Source organism: Branchiostoma floridae, chromosome 8 (assembly GCF_000003815.2).
Source record: "Branchiostoma floridae strain S238N-H82 chromosome 8, Bfl_VNyyK, whole genome shotgun sequence".
In the NCBI taxonomy this organism is placed as follows: Eukaryota; Metazoa; Chordata; class Leptocardii; order Amphioxiformes; family Branchiostomatidae; genus Branchiostoma; species Branchiostoma floridae.
In genome coordinates this window covers 17,497,123-17,514,475 of record NC_049986.1, presented here as the reverse complement: position 1 = coordinate 17,514,475, position 17,353 = coordinate 17,497,123, and the positions used below count along the sequence as shown (strand labels likewise).

Here is a 17,353-nt window from a genome sequence, read left to right as displayed (position 1 = left end):
TATCCGAGGGACGTCCCTAACCGAAGCTAGGTACTCATTTGCACCCAGGTGAAGTGAGGAAAGGCGTGTTAAGTCATAAGTGCCTATACCAGACCAAGGCCGGAGTATCGGGAATATCAGCGGTTTTGAAGTCGGAGTTTGGGCTAAACACCTTACTGATTGCGCCACACGATACCAGAATGTAATATTGAACAGTTCAATATGACATTCAACTTGACCGAACACTTTGAGGTCGACTAGGTGGTGTAGCTCACTTCCCGAAAGATCACTGGGCAAAAGGGAAAAAACATACATCGACCTAAACGAGAGACCTTCAGATTGATGCCTATACCGTGGACCGAATGTCTGGAACAACCTACCGCCAGACACGTGTGTCTCCAATTCCGACCTGCTCAGAGACTCTTGAAATGACTAAAACGAACAGACACGGACTATGAACACTGAGCTTTCACTCTACTAATGTTTTGTGCCATGTACATGTAGTGGTATATGTCTAAAGACTTATTAGGACTCCATGAATTCTGCATGTATATCTATGTTATATTTTATCTGACCCTTACGTCCTCCCTCATGACCTCAATGAAAAGCGGCCTGCAGGCCGATTTGAGCTCCTCATGAATAAACAAATTTCAAACAAACATTCAAGATCTGTCGGGTTTTTTCGACGGTGGCGTTGAAAGTGACTTAACCTACTTTTGCTAATCCCTTGTTGAGACAACTGAAATGGCTGCACGGTCTAACAGAGTTTTGACTATTGTTGAATTTTCTCCCTCTCTTTTCAAAGTCTAGGTAAAAAATCCTACTAGCAAAAATCCTACTTCAAAATTTGTCTTCAACAGAGATGATCTTCATAAGTTGATTCCGGAAGATGGATAGAATATCAAAGCCATGTCAGTTAAATGTGTTACACAGAGGAGCCGAACAACTCTTTACCCTCTAAATTTACCATCTATAATTCCCAACGACAATAAGTATGGCTGTATTGACGTCACTATGACGCACGCCAAGCCATAGCAATGGCAAATGAGTACTTACAAGGACGTGTTCTTTTGTCGAGGACTCGTCTACATTTTGCTTTTTATCCTTCTTAACGCATGGCTAAATCATCGAGCTGGACTCAAATCAAATATAGTTTTACAGACCTGGCGGTCGTTTTAATATAGTCGATGTCTTGAATAAATACTTCGGGGACTAAAATGATACAATGACATCTTGAAGATCGTGACCGAGAGGTCACTCTCCACTGTTTCCACTTGACCTTCCGCACGGCGTGAACGGGGGAGAGTTCCGTTCCATGCATGCAGACCACTGTAGATCCCAGGGCAGCAAGCAAGCCCCCTTGCAGTTTCAGTAGCAGGGTATATGTTTGGTTGCTAGACCTCCCCTTTAACGGGCTCGGGGACCTCCTCTCCGGCTTAGGTCACATGTCTAAACCGGGGCCCGGCTGATTATCAGTTTGTGAAAACGAAAAATAAATATATGACAGGTCACGACTATTCTTCTTTCGTCTTGTGTAGTTCGGTGTCTTTTATATCATACTTTCGTTCCCGAAAAGCTGCCGGCTGGGCCCCGGTTTGGAATTGACTAACTATGCCACACCGGACTCTCATTTTATGTCCCTTCCGAAAGACGTCCTATACCCAAGGATGGAACCGGACGGGGTCTTCCAGTTTACAACTAGTCGAAACCAGAAGCTTAACTATGAGGCTACTACCAGATAAGCTACAGGGTAATCCCTGAATTGGTCCGATTGGACAATGGGGGCAATCAAATAAGAACGGATAACATTATACGTGACCCATTGAAAATGTCTACATTTCAAGCCTAGACGATGGCATCGAAAATGACAAAATGATTTTTCCAATCCCTTAACTGTGAAGGCGGTTGAAATGTTGGTATATGGCAATATATAGCCTAGAGTCCAGCCTTGTTTGCTTTGGTCAGCTTCCAAAAGTCACTACCCTGCTAGGTCTGGACTCCAGGCTAATGCTGGTATGGTCAAGCCAGTACTTTTGAGAACTGTGCGTTGGTGAACCTTTCCTCTTAAGTACAGTAAAACGTATGTACGAACAAAAGCAAACATAAAAGTGCAAAGCTAGTAAATCTTTAATGGCGTTGATCAAAATTATGGTTGGTAAGAAACTTAATGCAGGTTTCAAAGTTCAAAATCAAATAAGTTCTCAACGCATTTAGATTCACTAATCAATAGATTGTGCAAGATCTAAATATGTATTTCTTAGGTCATCCATTGCACTTTGTACAATATTCAGATATACATTCTTATAAGTGTATTTCATAGTAAGCATGCAACTTGTGAACAAACCAAATACTGTGCATTATATCAAACTACATGTAGTTTCAGTCTAATTAAAAAGGTTTCCATGATCACCGTCCTGTAAATTCTGCTATGATAGTACAAAATACTTTGCTTTAAAATTAAGAGGCAAACATTCTTTCATATTCTAAGTACAACATAACCAATTGTATATAATAATTATCATATAATATCAAAGTGTTTTAATAGGAAAGCAAGCTGTCACTCGTTGAATTCATGGAACTCATTGCCACTGAGCACTACAGAATCGTCCTGATCACTATGCTTTAAACAGCTTAGGTGTGACAAGTTGTTCAGTGTAATATAAAAAGTTGTTGCATGCCTGCAAAGCTGGTGCTTTATGCCAAAGAGTGGTCATACCCTCTATACAAATAAAGATGTGGACAGCTGAACGTTTTAACGAGTTAGCTTTTCTTATGCTGTCATATCATAATTGAGGACAGTTAGCCAACTGTCTCTCTGGTCTTGACCTTCATCCACATTCCGTCCTTGGTCTTCAAAACGGTGGAGAAGTCCTTCACCACAGGGTGGGTGGGGTCAAGTTCAAAGGTGAACCTGAATTAACAACATGTATAAATTTTTATTGCACAACAATTATACGAGGAACAAAGTATAGCATCTACATAACTACAGTTTTATTCCTTAACTTAAGGCTTATCTAACAAATACAGGAGTTATAGTATGGGATAAATTTGTAACAATCATTGTGGCTAGTAGTGGACTACTAGGTATCTAATACCAGCTCAGAAAAGATAGAGAAATAGTAATGTCTTCAAGTACTAGTACCCAGAATTGAGGTGTTCAGGAATTCACTGTTCCCACTAAGGCCTACGTCACATTACATAGGGGGTCCTCGCGGTGTCTAACCGATGTAGGCCCCGGCCGGGCTCTGAAGCCGGGTAGACATCGGCTCACGTAGTCACAAATCATTTTTTCTTCACGCGTCCCGTTAGAGGTCCAGGGGGGCTCCGGTGGGCATTCCAAAGTCCAGCCCTCCAAACATCGACGAACTTCGTCCTATTTCACTTACTCCAATATTGTCTAAACTCTGCGAACGCTTTGTGACAAATTGGATACTACAAGACATTTCTCCAAAGCTTGATCCCCGCCAGTTTGGTGGAAGGAAGCACAGATCGACAACACACGCGCTGGTCAGTTTAGTGGACTTCCTATACAAATCCACTTCAGTGTCAAAGTCCATCTGCACCCTTGTTACCACCGATCTGTCCAAAGCTTTCGACAAAGTGGACCATACCATTGCTATTCGTTCCTTCCTTGATCTTGGTGTTCGGCCCTCTGTCATCCCTTGGATTTGTAGCTTTATTACCGACAGACGTCAGAGAGTGATGTACCAGGGTGAACCCTCGGACTGGCTCTACCTCAGCTGCGGAGTAGCTCAAGGAACTCTTCTTGGACCTGTTATTTTCATGGCATTAATTGATGGTGCTCTACGCGATCTCGCCAACCGTTGGAAGTTTGTCGACGACATGAACATTGCACAGACCCGGTTAGTACGTCAGCCATGTACGCTGCAACCTACTTTGGACAACCTTACCACATGGGTCAGCGACCACAAGATGGCATTGAATCCAAAGAAATGTTTCGTACTCCGTGTGTGCTTCATGAAGACACGCCCCCCTCCGCAACCACTGATGATCAGTGAACAACCCCTGAAGTGCGTGCTACACGTCAAAGTGCTGGGTCTGACTGTGCAAAATGACTTGAAATGGGACATTCAAGTCGGTAACATGCTCACGTCAGCCAACAGGAGATTGCACATGATTCGCCGGCTCAAGCGTTTTGGTGTGTCTGTCCCAGACCTTAAGTCAGTATACACGTCGTATGTGAGACCCGCGCTTGAGTATGCGGCACCGGCGTGGCACTCGTCACTCACCAAGGTCCAAACAGCAAAACTTGAGAGAATTCAAAAGAGAGCTTGCAGGATTATCCTCGGAACTCAATATACTGACTATGCTTCGGCACTCTCCTCACTTGACCTCAACACCTTAGCAGACCGACGGATGAGTATCTGCACTACATTCGCGGAGTCGTTACTACGGTCATCAGAGTTCCGGGACTGGCTCCCCCCATCCAGACAGCAAACGATGGGACGTACCACTCGCAGTTCTGAGAAACTGGACATTCCATTTTGCCGAACTAACAGACATAAGAACTCACCGATACCATACCTGGTATACTTACTGAATAAGTAATTACTCATTAGAAACCGCTTCTGATATGTTTATTACTCAGTAATGATACAGCGTTTGTATGGCAACTTGATATTTTATACTTATTATAAATTTTAAGACGAATACCCTACAATATTCTAGTAAAGAATTGCTTGTAGGACATTATGTAAAGTTTTTAATAGTGTGCCCGTTTTTTTTACTACAGCTGTTTGTATTATGTGAATGTCGACGCACTTCAGCTATCAGCTGCTATGTCGTACATGTTGCAATAAAACTTGTCAAACTTGTCAAACTTGTCATTCCGGCGGCTTCCGTGCAATAGTCGTATGCTTTAATCCTTTATTGCTCGATGTTCGGCAGGCAACCGTGAGCTGCCCTGTGGATGTCCACGGGTACCCCGTAGGGGTCTGGCAGTGGGTCGGCCGATTCACCCCTTTTAGATAACTGTATGGTCCCTGTCGTACGCCCCGTGAACCAGGACCATCATGTTTTTTTTTTGGGGGGGGGGGCATATAAGCATTGGTTGGCTCGTCTTCGTTGACTTTTGCAACTGTGCCACGAAGTACTAACACTACTAGAGGCGGAAAATGCCACTGCACTTCGACTGACAGGGTGAGCACATGCCGATTGCGTGGCGACGGCTCGTCACCGCTTCATCCTTGTTCTTGCTACATGGGTAGTGGAAGAGGAGAGACAAGCGGAACGGCAATGCCAGAGAAGAATATGTTGGGTTAGGCTCCGAACCATGTTTTTGGGTCTATGATACGCTGATGAGCAAGCTATAAATACAAGAACATATTCTTGCGACTTTAAGTCCTTTATGTGCCTTATGCGTCTGGGACCCAACATTGAGAAGAGTAGAAAATGAATGTTTTACTGATGATGTTTTACTGATGATATTTCCTTAATAATTTCCCCGCCGGGACCCCGGTTCATTTTAAGTCTGACTTAAAACTAATCGGGGCCCCGCCCGAGACGAAAAATAACCGGCAGCCGCTGGGAGACTAGCAGGACCCCGACCGAAAGAGCAAAAAAACAGTCCGTAAATTACCCGGCAGGGTCCCTATGTGGAAATGTGACCATGGCCAAATTGTCTTGTTTGGTGACCGAGGGACCCCATCAGCGGGGTTCCGGGATGACACAACGGATGCAATAGTTTGTAATGCAAGAAGGTTGGGCCTGTACCGTCGAGTACAGTCGGTGTACCGAGCGGGTACCGGGCAGGTACTGTAGGGGACCCTGCCGATGTGTTCACGGTTAGTTGACGGCTTTCATTCGGCGTATTTTCCTGCCCGGACCCCGGTTGATTTTATGTCTGACTTAGAATCAACCAGGGCCCCGCCCGAGCCCCAAAATAGCCCGGCAGCCGCCGGGGGTCTCACGGGGACCCGCCCGAAAGTGCAACAATTCTGCCCCTAACCTACCCGGCCGGGCCCCTTTGTGCAAATGTGACGTTAGCATAACTGTCTTAGAGTAGAACTTGATGCCACCAAGTACTGTAGGAAAGCTTTAAATAAATTTGAGTAAGTTTTTCTTTTAATTTCTTGTTTTATTCATTATAAGTGCGAATTTCTTGCTAATTCTGAATTTTCCTGCCTTCCCGTCTTGCACACACAACAAGACAGCTGAAGAAACCGACAACAACACCTCTATTTTCACAGAGTAAAAAAGTGAGAGATGATTTTTATATCGTGTCATTAGCCATGATGTGTCATTTTGAAAACAGATCTCCATTTAAAATGTCACTTCCTCCACTCAATCAGGTTAAGATCAGACTTATTTATTCATCTGTTGAACTCATTTTCGGCATACATTTTATAACAAATTTGCAGAAGACATGGTCACACTTACTTGTTTAGAAGGCGAGCCAAAAGCACCTTCTCCTCATTTAGGGCAAAGGCTTGTCCAATGCAGTTCCTGTTGGAGTAAGACAAATTCTACTTATTGCTGGGGACATAATCAAATGTTATAGGGTAACTTGCAAACGTCAGTTATTGTTCTCAATTCATGAGATTTCACCACGCATTTCATTTGCATTCCGCCAATTTTCACAGCAACATGTGACGTAAATACTTCAGCCCAGAGTTGTCATCGTCTGCACTAAATCAATTCATTTTCTTGGTTGTCGGCTATCTCTGATAGGACAACATGACAAGAGTGCAGAGAACGAAACTTGCAAATTGATTATGTCGAAGCGTTGAAAGTTGAAATTGAGTGCACAGAATTTCCCCTCAGACTGTTGATCTAAAAATCCTTCTTTTCTTTTAAACTGCCCAAACCAATGATATTGCATATTTTATCTATAATAATTTACATACCTTGGTCCTGCAGAGAACGGCATGAAAGCATGAGAGTCCATCTCCTTGATACGGTCAGGTTGGAAACGATTCGGGTCAAACTCCTGTGGCAAAACATTGAAAAGTTAAGCAATTATATGTATGCTGTCAAAATGGCATTGTAAACTTTAAGGTAATTTCCTGAAATCCCCACAAATATGAAACTTAAGTCAAACCTGTCTATAGAGACCAGTGAAGAAACTGATTGATTTTTCAGATCAAACTTTTTTCCAAGAAGTAAAAACTTTTTTCGTAATTTTTTCCATTAAATAAGCTATAGCTATAACACATAACCTCAATCAAGGACAGACATTAATAAGGCAACACCAATCAATTCTCTGTTCTTGGATCTGAAAAATAACGCTACCGCAACATTGGTATATTGTTCTGTTTCAATACATAATGTCATTTTGCCAAAGACATGACAAAGATATGAATTTGTGTGGCCTTAATACATGTAACTTTACAGAAAAAAGGGACTATAACAGGTGTACCATATGATCGGGTCCCCAGACATCAGGGTTGTGGTTCAGTGCGTAGATGTTAATCCCCACGTAGGTGTCCTTCGGGATGGGGATTCCGTCGATCACGGTGTCCTCGGTGGTGGTGCGGGAGATGAGGGGAACAGTACCGTGCAGCCGCAGGGATTCCTTCACGCACATGGTCAGGTACGTCAGCTTGTTCAGGTCCTCCCTGTGATGATGCAGTAGATTTTAGTATTGGAACATTAGGGTATGTAACTGACATTATCATATAGCCAGGCGTAGCGGACCAATCAGAAGGCCCTGTTCTACGTTAGTTTACACATAGATTCCGGCCAGGCCGGTGTGTATCCCCCTTCTGATTGGTGAGAATGAATCGACACCGGTGCAGGTGTCGATTCATTCTGACCAATCAGAAGAAGCGATACACACGAGAAAGTAAGGGACATGCAGGCATTGGCCAATCAAAAGGAGCTAAAGATATGCCAGAGCAGAGGGAATAAGTACATACTGCAAGGGAGAATGGCTCCTTCTGTTAACATTGATAGTGAGTTTTGTTCTAAAAAGCCAAAGACTGCAATGTTTCGAATATTTTCTGTGGAATCTACGTACCATTTGATGGTGTCGTCGTCCCTTCCAGACAGAAGTTCCTCCACCTCCTGCTGTACCTTCTCCTGGTGCTGAGGATGTTGTGCCAGGGAGTACAGGGTCCAGCACAGGGTACTGGAGGTGGTGTCATGTCCTGGGGATATAGAGGGTACATTTTGTAAGGCTGAGGGTCAGAGGATGAGTCTCGAGGTCTGATATACCTGGGCCAGAGGGAACAGGGCCCAGCACAGGGTACTGGAGGTGGTGTCGTGTCCTGGGGGTATAGAGGGTACATTTTGTAAGGGTGTCAGGCTCAGAGGGTGAGTCTAGAGATCTGAAATACAATGTACCTTGGCTAGGGAGTACAGGGTCCAGCACAGGGAGCTAGAGGTGGTGTCATGTCCTGTGGATGGATTTTGTAAGGGTGAGGGTTAGAGGATGAGTCTTGACGTCTGAAATACTTGGGCCAGAGAGTACAGGGTCCAGCACAGGGTACTGGAGGTAGTGTCGTGTCCTGGGGATATAGGGGGTACATTTTGTAAGGATGAGGGTCCGAGGATGAGTCTGGAGGTATGATATACCTGGGCCAGAGGGAACGTAGGTGGTGTCCCCTCCCTTCCCCCAGAATGTGGAGTGAACCAGCCAGTATTATTGGACTGAGCAGAGCAATTTAGACTAATGCTTGTAGCCTTTTACAGCTTAAAATCACATATCTGATATTTTGTGGTACTCTGGTACTCAACAGATTGGGGGTCTTCACACTTTGTTGACAATCAAAACATCTTGAGATTTATATCAAAGATCTTCAGATTTTGTGTTACAATCTTGAGGTGCTTTGACTTGATCTTCAGATGTTTTGACTCAATCTTAAAATGTTTAAGAAAATTTCAAGATGCTTTGCAAAATCTGAAGATACAAAATGTATTTTCAAAGTTGCCTTGAGAAAGTCCCATGTCTTGAGATGTCTGGAAAAAATCTTCAGATCATTTCAAAGAATCTTGAAACTTTCTTTAAGATCTTAAGATTGTTATGAAAAATCTCAAGATTGTCTCAAAAGATCTCAAGATTGTCTCCAAAAATCTTTGACTTATAACAAAATCTCACCAAAATCTCATTTTCAATGATTATGCTCCACTGTGTAACGAATATGTACCTATAAGGTGTCAACGGTCAAAAGCATTAGTCCAAATTGCTCTGCTCACAGCTCAGTCAGATAATAATCTGCCGTTAAAGGCTTAATCAGGCTGCCGTTAAAGGCTTGACTAAAATCAATGCCATTCATGCACATCATTTATTTTGTAGAATTTAACATCACATAGGTCATCAACATCATCAGTCCCATCACATACTAGGTAATTACATGCAAACATTTGTATGATTGTATATCACACAGGATACGTGCAAACATTTGTATGCTTGTGTATCACACAGCTTACCTGCAAACATTTGTATGATTGTGTATCATACAGGTTACCTGCAAACATTTGTATGATTGTGTATCACACAGCTTACCTGCAAACATTTGTATGCTTGTGTATCACACAGCTTACCTGCAAACATTTGTATGCTTGTGTATCACACAGCTTAAGGCCCCCTCTCACTTGACGTGCGGCACGCTTGCGGCATTGCTGCGTTCGGAAGATGCTCAACGAATTTCAGAGATAAAGAACGAATTTTCTTACTTGTTGTATATTTCGTCGTCTTTTATGTTATACTTTTACGTATTGCGCAATATCTGAATCATAAAAAATCGAAGAAAATAACAAAACAGTGCCGCAGTGAACGAACGCAGCAATGCCGCAAGCGTGCCGCACGTCAAGTGAGAGGGGGCCTTTACCTGCAAACATTTGTATGATTGTGTATCACAAATGTGTTCTTTCAGGGCTTTAGCCAGCTGGAAATTTTTTTCCGTCAGCCAATTACAATCGTCGCGAAAATTAATTAGAAGGACTGAACTGAAACCTTGAAAAACGGGTTTTAATGAGATTATCGAATGCGAAAGGGTGCCGACACACATTGTCAACAATCATATTAATAGCAAAACAAACAGTGTGTGACTTTTACGGCCGTGGACGGTGTCCCCAAGCCGCCTGTAGCTTCCACCAAGGATTTTTGTTCGTCAAGGTTGACGGATTGGTTTTAAAATTTTTCCGTCAGAAGCAGCAAATTTCCGTCAATTGACGGAAAAACGGACGCTGGCTAGAGCCCTGAATGAACATCACAAAGGTTACCTGCGAACAGGAAGGTGTCCACCTGTTCCCTGATCTCCTGATCAGTCAGACCCCTTCCGTCCTCGTCTCGAGCCGTCAGCAAGATGTCGATAAAATCCAGCCTCTTCTTCTCCGCTAGGATCTCAGGGTCGCGCTCCTGCAGAAATTTGAGCACGAAATGCATTTTTAGGCTACACCAAGATTTGTTGGTTCTTGGAATTTACTAATAAATAAAAAATAATGTTTTAGGCCTTAAGCTACCAGAGTTTTAGCCCAATAAAATGCTCCCAGTGCAAGAGTTTGACTGCTGACCACTGAAAAGAAACCCTTGAACAAGGCAGATGCCCCTAAATGCTGTTACTTTGAAGGCATACCCTATCCTGTTTATGTCTGGGTACGGCATATATTATATCTGTATGCCGGATATATAGGGCTTGGTACGTAGCTTAACTAATATCAGTATGAACATGAAAAGTCTGAGGATAAATTCTGTACAACAGTTGTCTGTGAACTTACCAGTTCTTCCCTCCTTTTCTTGATGATGGAATATGCAACGTCATGAACGAAGTCACACAGGCGAAGGAACTCGCGTCCCCCCGGGGACATGCGGTAGATGGATGGAAACATTGTATACACTGTGTTGCTGCAAAGATGGGCCACAAAAAAGTCTGAGCAAGCTGATACACAATCCTAAATAAGTTATGCTGGTGTGCTATGGAACAAAATGGATACATCTCTCTAGTAATATGCATATCATATTATACTCCAAAAAGTATGTATGTATGAGAGAGAGAGATACAGCTAGCTAAAGTGACAAAGCAAAAGTTTCACTCACAAGTAGGCCTCAGTGACTAAGTCCCCGATCTTCTGGACTGCGCCTAGATACTCATTCTTGGTCCTGTGTAGAGGAAGAGACACAAATGATCAGACAAATACCAGATATGCAGTAATCTATTCCTCTCTTGAATGCTCTAACGTTACACACCAGTGGAATATTGCATTGGCTTCTGCTTTTTATAAGATTTTATGGCAAAAAATATGTGTATGTTAGTTGAACTACTCTATCTTTGCTGTCAAATATAATAAGATTGTTGTGCTTTAGTTTCATACAATCTTTAAAATAGGATAATACTTACTGTTCTGTCATCCCACCCCCAGAGAAGGCACACTGTAGAATCACCTCCATGGTAGTGAGGCTTGCCTGCTGAAACACCTCAAAACTTTCCTCTTTCCCACCGTACTCCGAAAGCTTCTCCTACACACAAGTGATAGGTGAGAAGTATTTAGTTTTCTTATTCTATACATGTAACGGGGGCCGCCCTAAGATGCCCGCTTTTTTACGCGCTCAAACTCACGGCGCTCCATCACTAGTTGCCAAGAGTGGTCAAGTTTTGATCAATGAATTTTTATCACATTCATCTAGAGACCATACTTGAATAAGGAAGACATCCATACTGTTCATGAACCCTTCACCCTTCGCATTACAACTGGAAAACACCGAGCACGTTATCGTGAATACAAATTCCGATTTTGAGCTGCGTTAGACAATGCGCCCTAACTTGCCCCGCTTTTGGAATTTGCTCTCTTCGGAAGCTGGTGACCAATTTAGACAAACCAAAATAAAAATTCTAATTTTATGATATATTAGTTTTCTTTTGACAGTAGAATTGTGATTGTGTGTGCTTCTTGTCTCCCACGAGGAGGGCTAAATCTTTCACAATCCAGGTTGTGTTTTCATCGGAAATGGGCGAAATGCACTGAATGCGGAGGCCCGGCTAACAAATCATTACGAAAAACGCCGCCGCCAAAATCACAAAAAACTCTGTGTACGTATTGGGAAACATATTCGACATCACTCTGTGAAGTTTCATTTTTATAGACGGTACGAATCATTTGTTAGAGTAACAAATCTTTGGGGCGTTCGCTCGTCTGCCACCTGCGGGGCCACACTCCCTGGGGAAAACAACAGTGGTGATGCTTATGTTGTTTTTTTCTATGGCCGGTCTTCTACTCAATAAACATTTGAAGACCAATATTTGTAGTGTTTTGTGAAGCTTTATTTCTTATGTGTATGACAGTTGTGTGGCTGTTTTGTACTGGTTGTTTATTTATGGACACGAGCCACCAGTACTTAGTAACAGGTGACCACAGTGATTCGGCGCTACCAACATTATTGTGAAAATTCTGTCTTAAAAAAAAGGGAAGTGAATATGTGTAAATATTTTTTTAATAGAAAAAAAAGCTGTTTGTTTGGACTTGGTTTTTTTACCTTTCTAACCAACATAGTCAGTGGCAACAAACACGGCGTACTTATGCATAATAAGATCAGCAAAAAATCCGGGCATCTTAGGGCAGGGGGCATCTTAGGGCGGCCCCTGTTAACATCAATTTGTGTAATTCTGCTGGGAACCCAAAGATTACTTTAAAAAAGCCACAGAGACCTAAAAATGTTTTGTGTATGTCTGTGAAGGTGTGTCTGTGTACACAAAACATCATAACATTATATTAAGATAGATACATGTAGATACATGTATATACAATGTCATGATCGGAATTCACATAGGATTATACCATTATGACATGGTCTTGTACAGGCCTTGCTAGAGCCATTCTTGCTAACACGTTACTTACGATCATCTCTCCAGCCGCTGTATTGTAGACACTGACGTACTGTTTGAGAATGTCGAAATGAAACGCAGGGGTAAGGAGGCGGCGGTGCACCTTCCATATGGCACCCTCACTCATGACCAGGCCGTTACCTGGCAACAGCAACAACAACAACAACAAAACTTCATTTCCAGATCCGGAAAGAATAGTTAGTAAAGGTTGTTCCAAGACTTTTAGTAATATTTATCATCGACACAACAAAAATATTTGACTTTTCTAAGGTCTTCTACAGCTTCATGTATGAAAATGGTCAACAGTCAAAAGGGAGACACTAATGGGCAGGACTCTTTATGCAGTGGTTTTGACGGCACATGTAAAAAGGTGTGTTTTACCACTTTTTGTGAGCATAGTCTTTTGTTCCGGATTTTATGTTTCAGTTTTGTTGTTTCTCATGTGTGCCATTATTTTGTATGTTTGCCATGACTTCGTTTTGTAATATTATGTGTCTTTGAAAACCAATTAAAAAGAATGATTATAAAAAAAGAAGAAAATACTTCTAATACAAGCCACTACGGGGTCCAAACCTATACCACTTACTCTCGGCATCAAGACCTGTCTACCACTCAAAAATCATAGCCGCAGCATGTTCAGAACTCAAATATCAAAGCCAGAAGTTCCGCTGCAGTACCTGAACAGGCCGCTAGGGGCCCACAATCTAACCGTTTCAAGACCTACCCATATACCAAATATCAATACAATCCTTCCAAATGTTCTCGAGTTATGCTGGTCTTCTACATACATACATACAAACACTAACCAACACATAACCTTCTCGGCAAAGGTAATAATGTTTACTGACAAGAATGTTCCAGAAATTAAAGAAAAAAAAAGATGTGTTTCTTACCCAGCCATGGCTTGATCGGTTCATAGTCAATTTCGGACTTCTTGGCTGAAACAATGGATGTGAGAGTCGATCAATACATAATCAAGAATATGTAAATGATAAGTTGTCACTAAAGGAATTCTATATTCTGTACAATATGCTGTACAATGAGCTCAATGATCTGAGTATACAACGTTAAAGATGACCAAAAATTTACACAGGCCTGATCGGGCAAGTACAGGAGGACTGTTCCACTTGCCCAATCACTGCTTTACACGCCCAGGAGGATAGGTCAAATGTCTAACACTGCATTATAAGGAATAACTACTTTGTGATTTACCAGTTTTAGTTTACCAGTGGCATAAGATAGTTTAAAAGCTGGCTAAGGAGTACAGCTGGCCATAGGGAGTCATCAGCCACTCCTAGGTCGGCTTCACTCCTCTGGCATCTTTGGACTCCATCTTATGCTACTGTAGGACCTGCTTTAAGATGACCTACTTTGAGCCTTCAGAAGCTGCTTGACAGGGACTGGATGAGTCAGATTGATCATGGGGAAGAAGCCAGGCATCCAGAGAACGTGACTACGGGGGTTCTTCTCCACTGTGTCACGGATCATCGACAGGTACTTGTCACCAAACTGGTCACCAACCTGGGAAATGTGTGATACACATCTTACCTCAACTTCTGGACATCAACAAGATGATTAATAACACGCATATGGGTTTATGATATTTGCAATGACAGGTATGCACAGTGATAATTTTGTCATTACTTACATTGCTTCTGACAAACATATGATACCCCAAATAATGCACGTAAGGTTCAAACATGGACATCAGATCTGGGGATGCTGCACTAGATTTGAATGGATATGAGGGTCAGATCATCCCAAATTGAAAATTCATACATATTGAGGGAGCAATTTTCTTTACATTGGATGAGATATATAAACATATCAACATAACAAATACAATCATCATGATTGCCATCAATAAAACAATTCATGGGATATAGGAGAATTCTTGTACACAACCAAAATTAAACTTGCTTAACGTTTCGGTGTCTATCAGACACCTTCCTCAGAGCTTCTGACAAGAATTCTCCTATATCCTATATTCTACCAACCTGATGAAATTATTTTCGAAAACAATTCATGGTTTAAACTGCACATGTGAAGGCTTGTAAACAGTCTAGACCATGAGTCACACCATAACCGGATGTGTTTTGTCTAAGGAAGGGGTTTACTACTTCACATCACACTGCATGTGTGACCGTGAACCACTTAATACACCTTTCTCACGTGGCTGCCATGCATGATTGATCAATGTGGCAAATAAAAGACGGTCCATGCATCAGAATTAGTAGTTCAACCAGCTATGATAGCATGGCATTTAGGAAATTGGCCAATAAGAGAATGTCCATCAAATATTCGCATTATTTTGTTTTTATTTTGCATCTCTTAAGAGACTGTGAGATCAGTCTACGCTACTCTAAATTGCTACATCTTTTGGTGCATAACACTTAGGTTATAATATTCATTATTTGATCTTATATTGTGAAAATTTGTGTGCTTTAGGGGAAACCTAATTGAGAGCTGATTTTAGAAATACGTTATGTCTGTTTGCCTCATTGACCTCATTTTTTATCTATCATGGCCGATGCGTGAGAAAGGTGCATCCAGGGTTGTAGCCAGCCTGAAATCATTTCCCGTCCCCTCGATTTTGAATCCGAAGGAACGAGACGTCGAGCCGAAGGCATAACGTTCTTACGGGGATCCAGGGGCATACTAAAAAATCTTGAAATCTAGACCCTCTGAAACCCTATTTCCTGCATTTTCAGGGGTAGATGTTGCTGGTAGACTAAGCTGTTCATCAAGAAGACATTTTTTTTTATATCTTTACTGACTTTACATATAGATTTTTGTCCATCACAGAGGATGGAATGGGCAAAATTTTTTTCTGTCCCCAGCTGCAAAATTCCTTCAAAGGACAGAAGGACGGGCACTGGCTACAACCCTGGGTGTATTGTCTCCATGGACGACCTACCAGATGAAAGTTGCCATACAGCCAGTGGAAGGGGGGGCAGGGAAACTGCAGTGCGGTACGGATGTCACGGAAGTACTTCCTGAGGAAATTGGCGACTACAAACAGCAGGTAGACCCCGACGGGCACCGACAAGCCGACAGCAACGTCCCACAGGCTGACTCCGGTCTTCATGGTGTCAAACTGTTGCTCTGTATGGCAAGAAAATCATGAATTCAAGTTCCATGGCCCTGATCTGCTTGAAATGAAACTTTTGTAGTTCTTAAATTAGCTGCTGTTCTGTAGTTGTATGTCATGATAATTTTTGTATAGCATAGGTGGGGTCACACATGCGTATATATTCAAGTCCGTTTGAGGTGTGTGTGAAGCTCTTAGTCTCTACCAGGCTCCGCGGGTCGTGGAAAAAATAGTACAAATTGGACAAATATAGATACATAACATGCCAGATGAGTTAGCTGTCTGAGAAGTATGGTTAGCGGCCCAGCTAATTCATCTGACATGTTACCTGTTTACGTTTATCCAATTTCTATTATTTTTCCAACGACCCCTGGGGCCTGGTGGAGGCAAAATATACTCCCATGCGCGCCTCATACGGATTTAGATATACTAGTATACGCAGGTGTGACCCCACCTTATGCACGTTGCCGTAATGTAATTATGTATGTTACGTTCTGTGTTAATTACTCAATGACTGGAAGCTAGGAAGAGTGGATACATTTTCTAACCTAATGAATATTATCTCTTATCGGGACAGATTTGCATATGATGACATACAGTGACAACCTGTTTAATTTTCAGAAGTAAGATATGATTATGATGATTACTACAAAAACCATTTCGCCCTAACATGTTGCTTTGAAATGCGTGAAATGGAATAGTTTTCCGCACGAATGGAACTGGCCTTTGTGGCTGTATTAAATGTCAGGGCAATTCTTGCCAGACCGGTCCGGCCGCATCTGGCCCTTTCCGGCCAACCCATCTTAAATTGTTCAAAACTTAAAAGTCGCTTCCAAACAATAAACATTTAGAATGTTTCATTGCTTCTTGTGTCATCTTGTTTCTTGAGTCACCAATAAAACACATAACGTTTAATAATCGAGCCCGTTTTTGAGTCTATTTTGCCTATATACCAAACACATACTTTGTCGTCGTCCTATTAATTCCCTGGGCTTATCTACACTTGGTCCTCTCATGTTACAAATGTACGTGCTGTCAACAAACCTCGCCACAGAGAGACCCGAAAACATTTGCATTACACGCTGTATGTTTTCCTGGATCGTGAAAATACTCAACATAGCAAGGCTCTTTAACGATCACGACAAAATGAAAAGAAGAAAAAAATGGCATATAAATTTTGTCGAAAGCACAAAGAGAGTATTTGCAACCAGTTGAACACAGAGACTTGGGCCTCTGCTCTATCAAAGACAGAAAAGGAAAGCAGCGTTCCAGCTAAATCTAACAGTATATTATAACACACGTACTTACAAGATCCTGATCTCGATGATGGGGTTTAGAGATGTCGTCCGCTTCTTGTGTCTTAAAACGTTCAAATTCCAGTCTACACAGCAGCACACAAGTCCATGATTATATACCCAGTAAGTGGTATACGCCCAATAGGTCGTTCAACTTTGACCCCATCGCGTGAGGAGAGGGTAAACAGGTGAGGTCATGTCATGTG

The 17,353-nt window shown here is 42.2% G+C and overlaps 1 protein-coding gene across 2 annotated transcripts; it reads right to left on the bottom strand.

The window, feature by feature from the left end:
* Window positions 1-2,082: 2,082 nt before the first annotated feature.
* Window positions 2,083-17,332, bottom strand: LOC118420661 (cytochrome P450 4F4-like). Of its 2 annotated transcripts, none has more exons than XM_035827544.1 (14): window positions 17,161-17,332; window positions 15,679-15,866; window positions 14,132-14,282; window positions 13,655-13,699; window positions 12,775-12,902; window positions 11,280-11,398; window positions 10,979-11,041; window positions 10,660-10,786; window positions 10,165-10,300; window positions 7,958-8,087; window positions 7,358-7,556; window positions 6,846-6,928; window positions 6,379-6,444; window positions 2,083-2,890 (listed from the first exon to the last, which is right to left on the bottom strand). In XM_035827544.1, the coding sequence occupies exons 2-14, from the start codon at window positions 15,847-15,849 to the stop codon at window positions 2,779-2,781; spliced, it is 1,530 nt and encodes a 509-aa protein (XP_035683437.1). In that variant the 5' UTR covers window positions 15,850-15,866; window positions 17,161-17,332; the 3' UTR covers window positions 2,083-2,778. The 2 variants fall into 2 exon arrangements, with proteins under 2 accessions (XP_035683437.1, XP_035683438.1); XM_035827545.1 differs by having other exon boundaries at window positions 17,157-17,313.
* Between the last annotated feature and the right edge of the window lie 21 nt (window positions 17,333-17,353).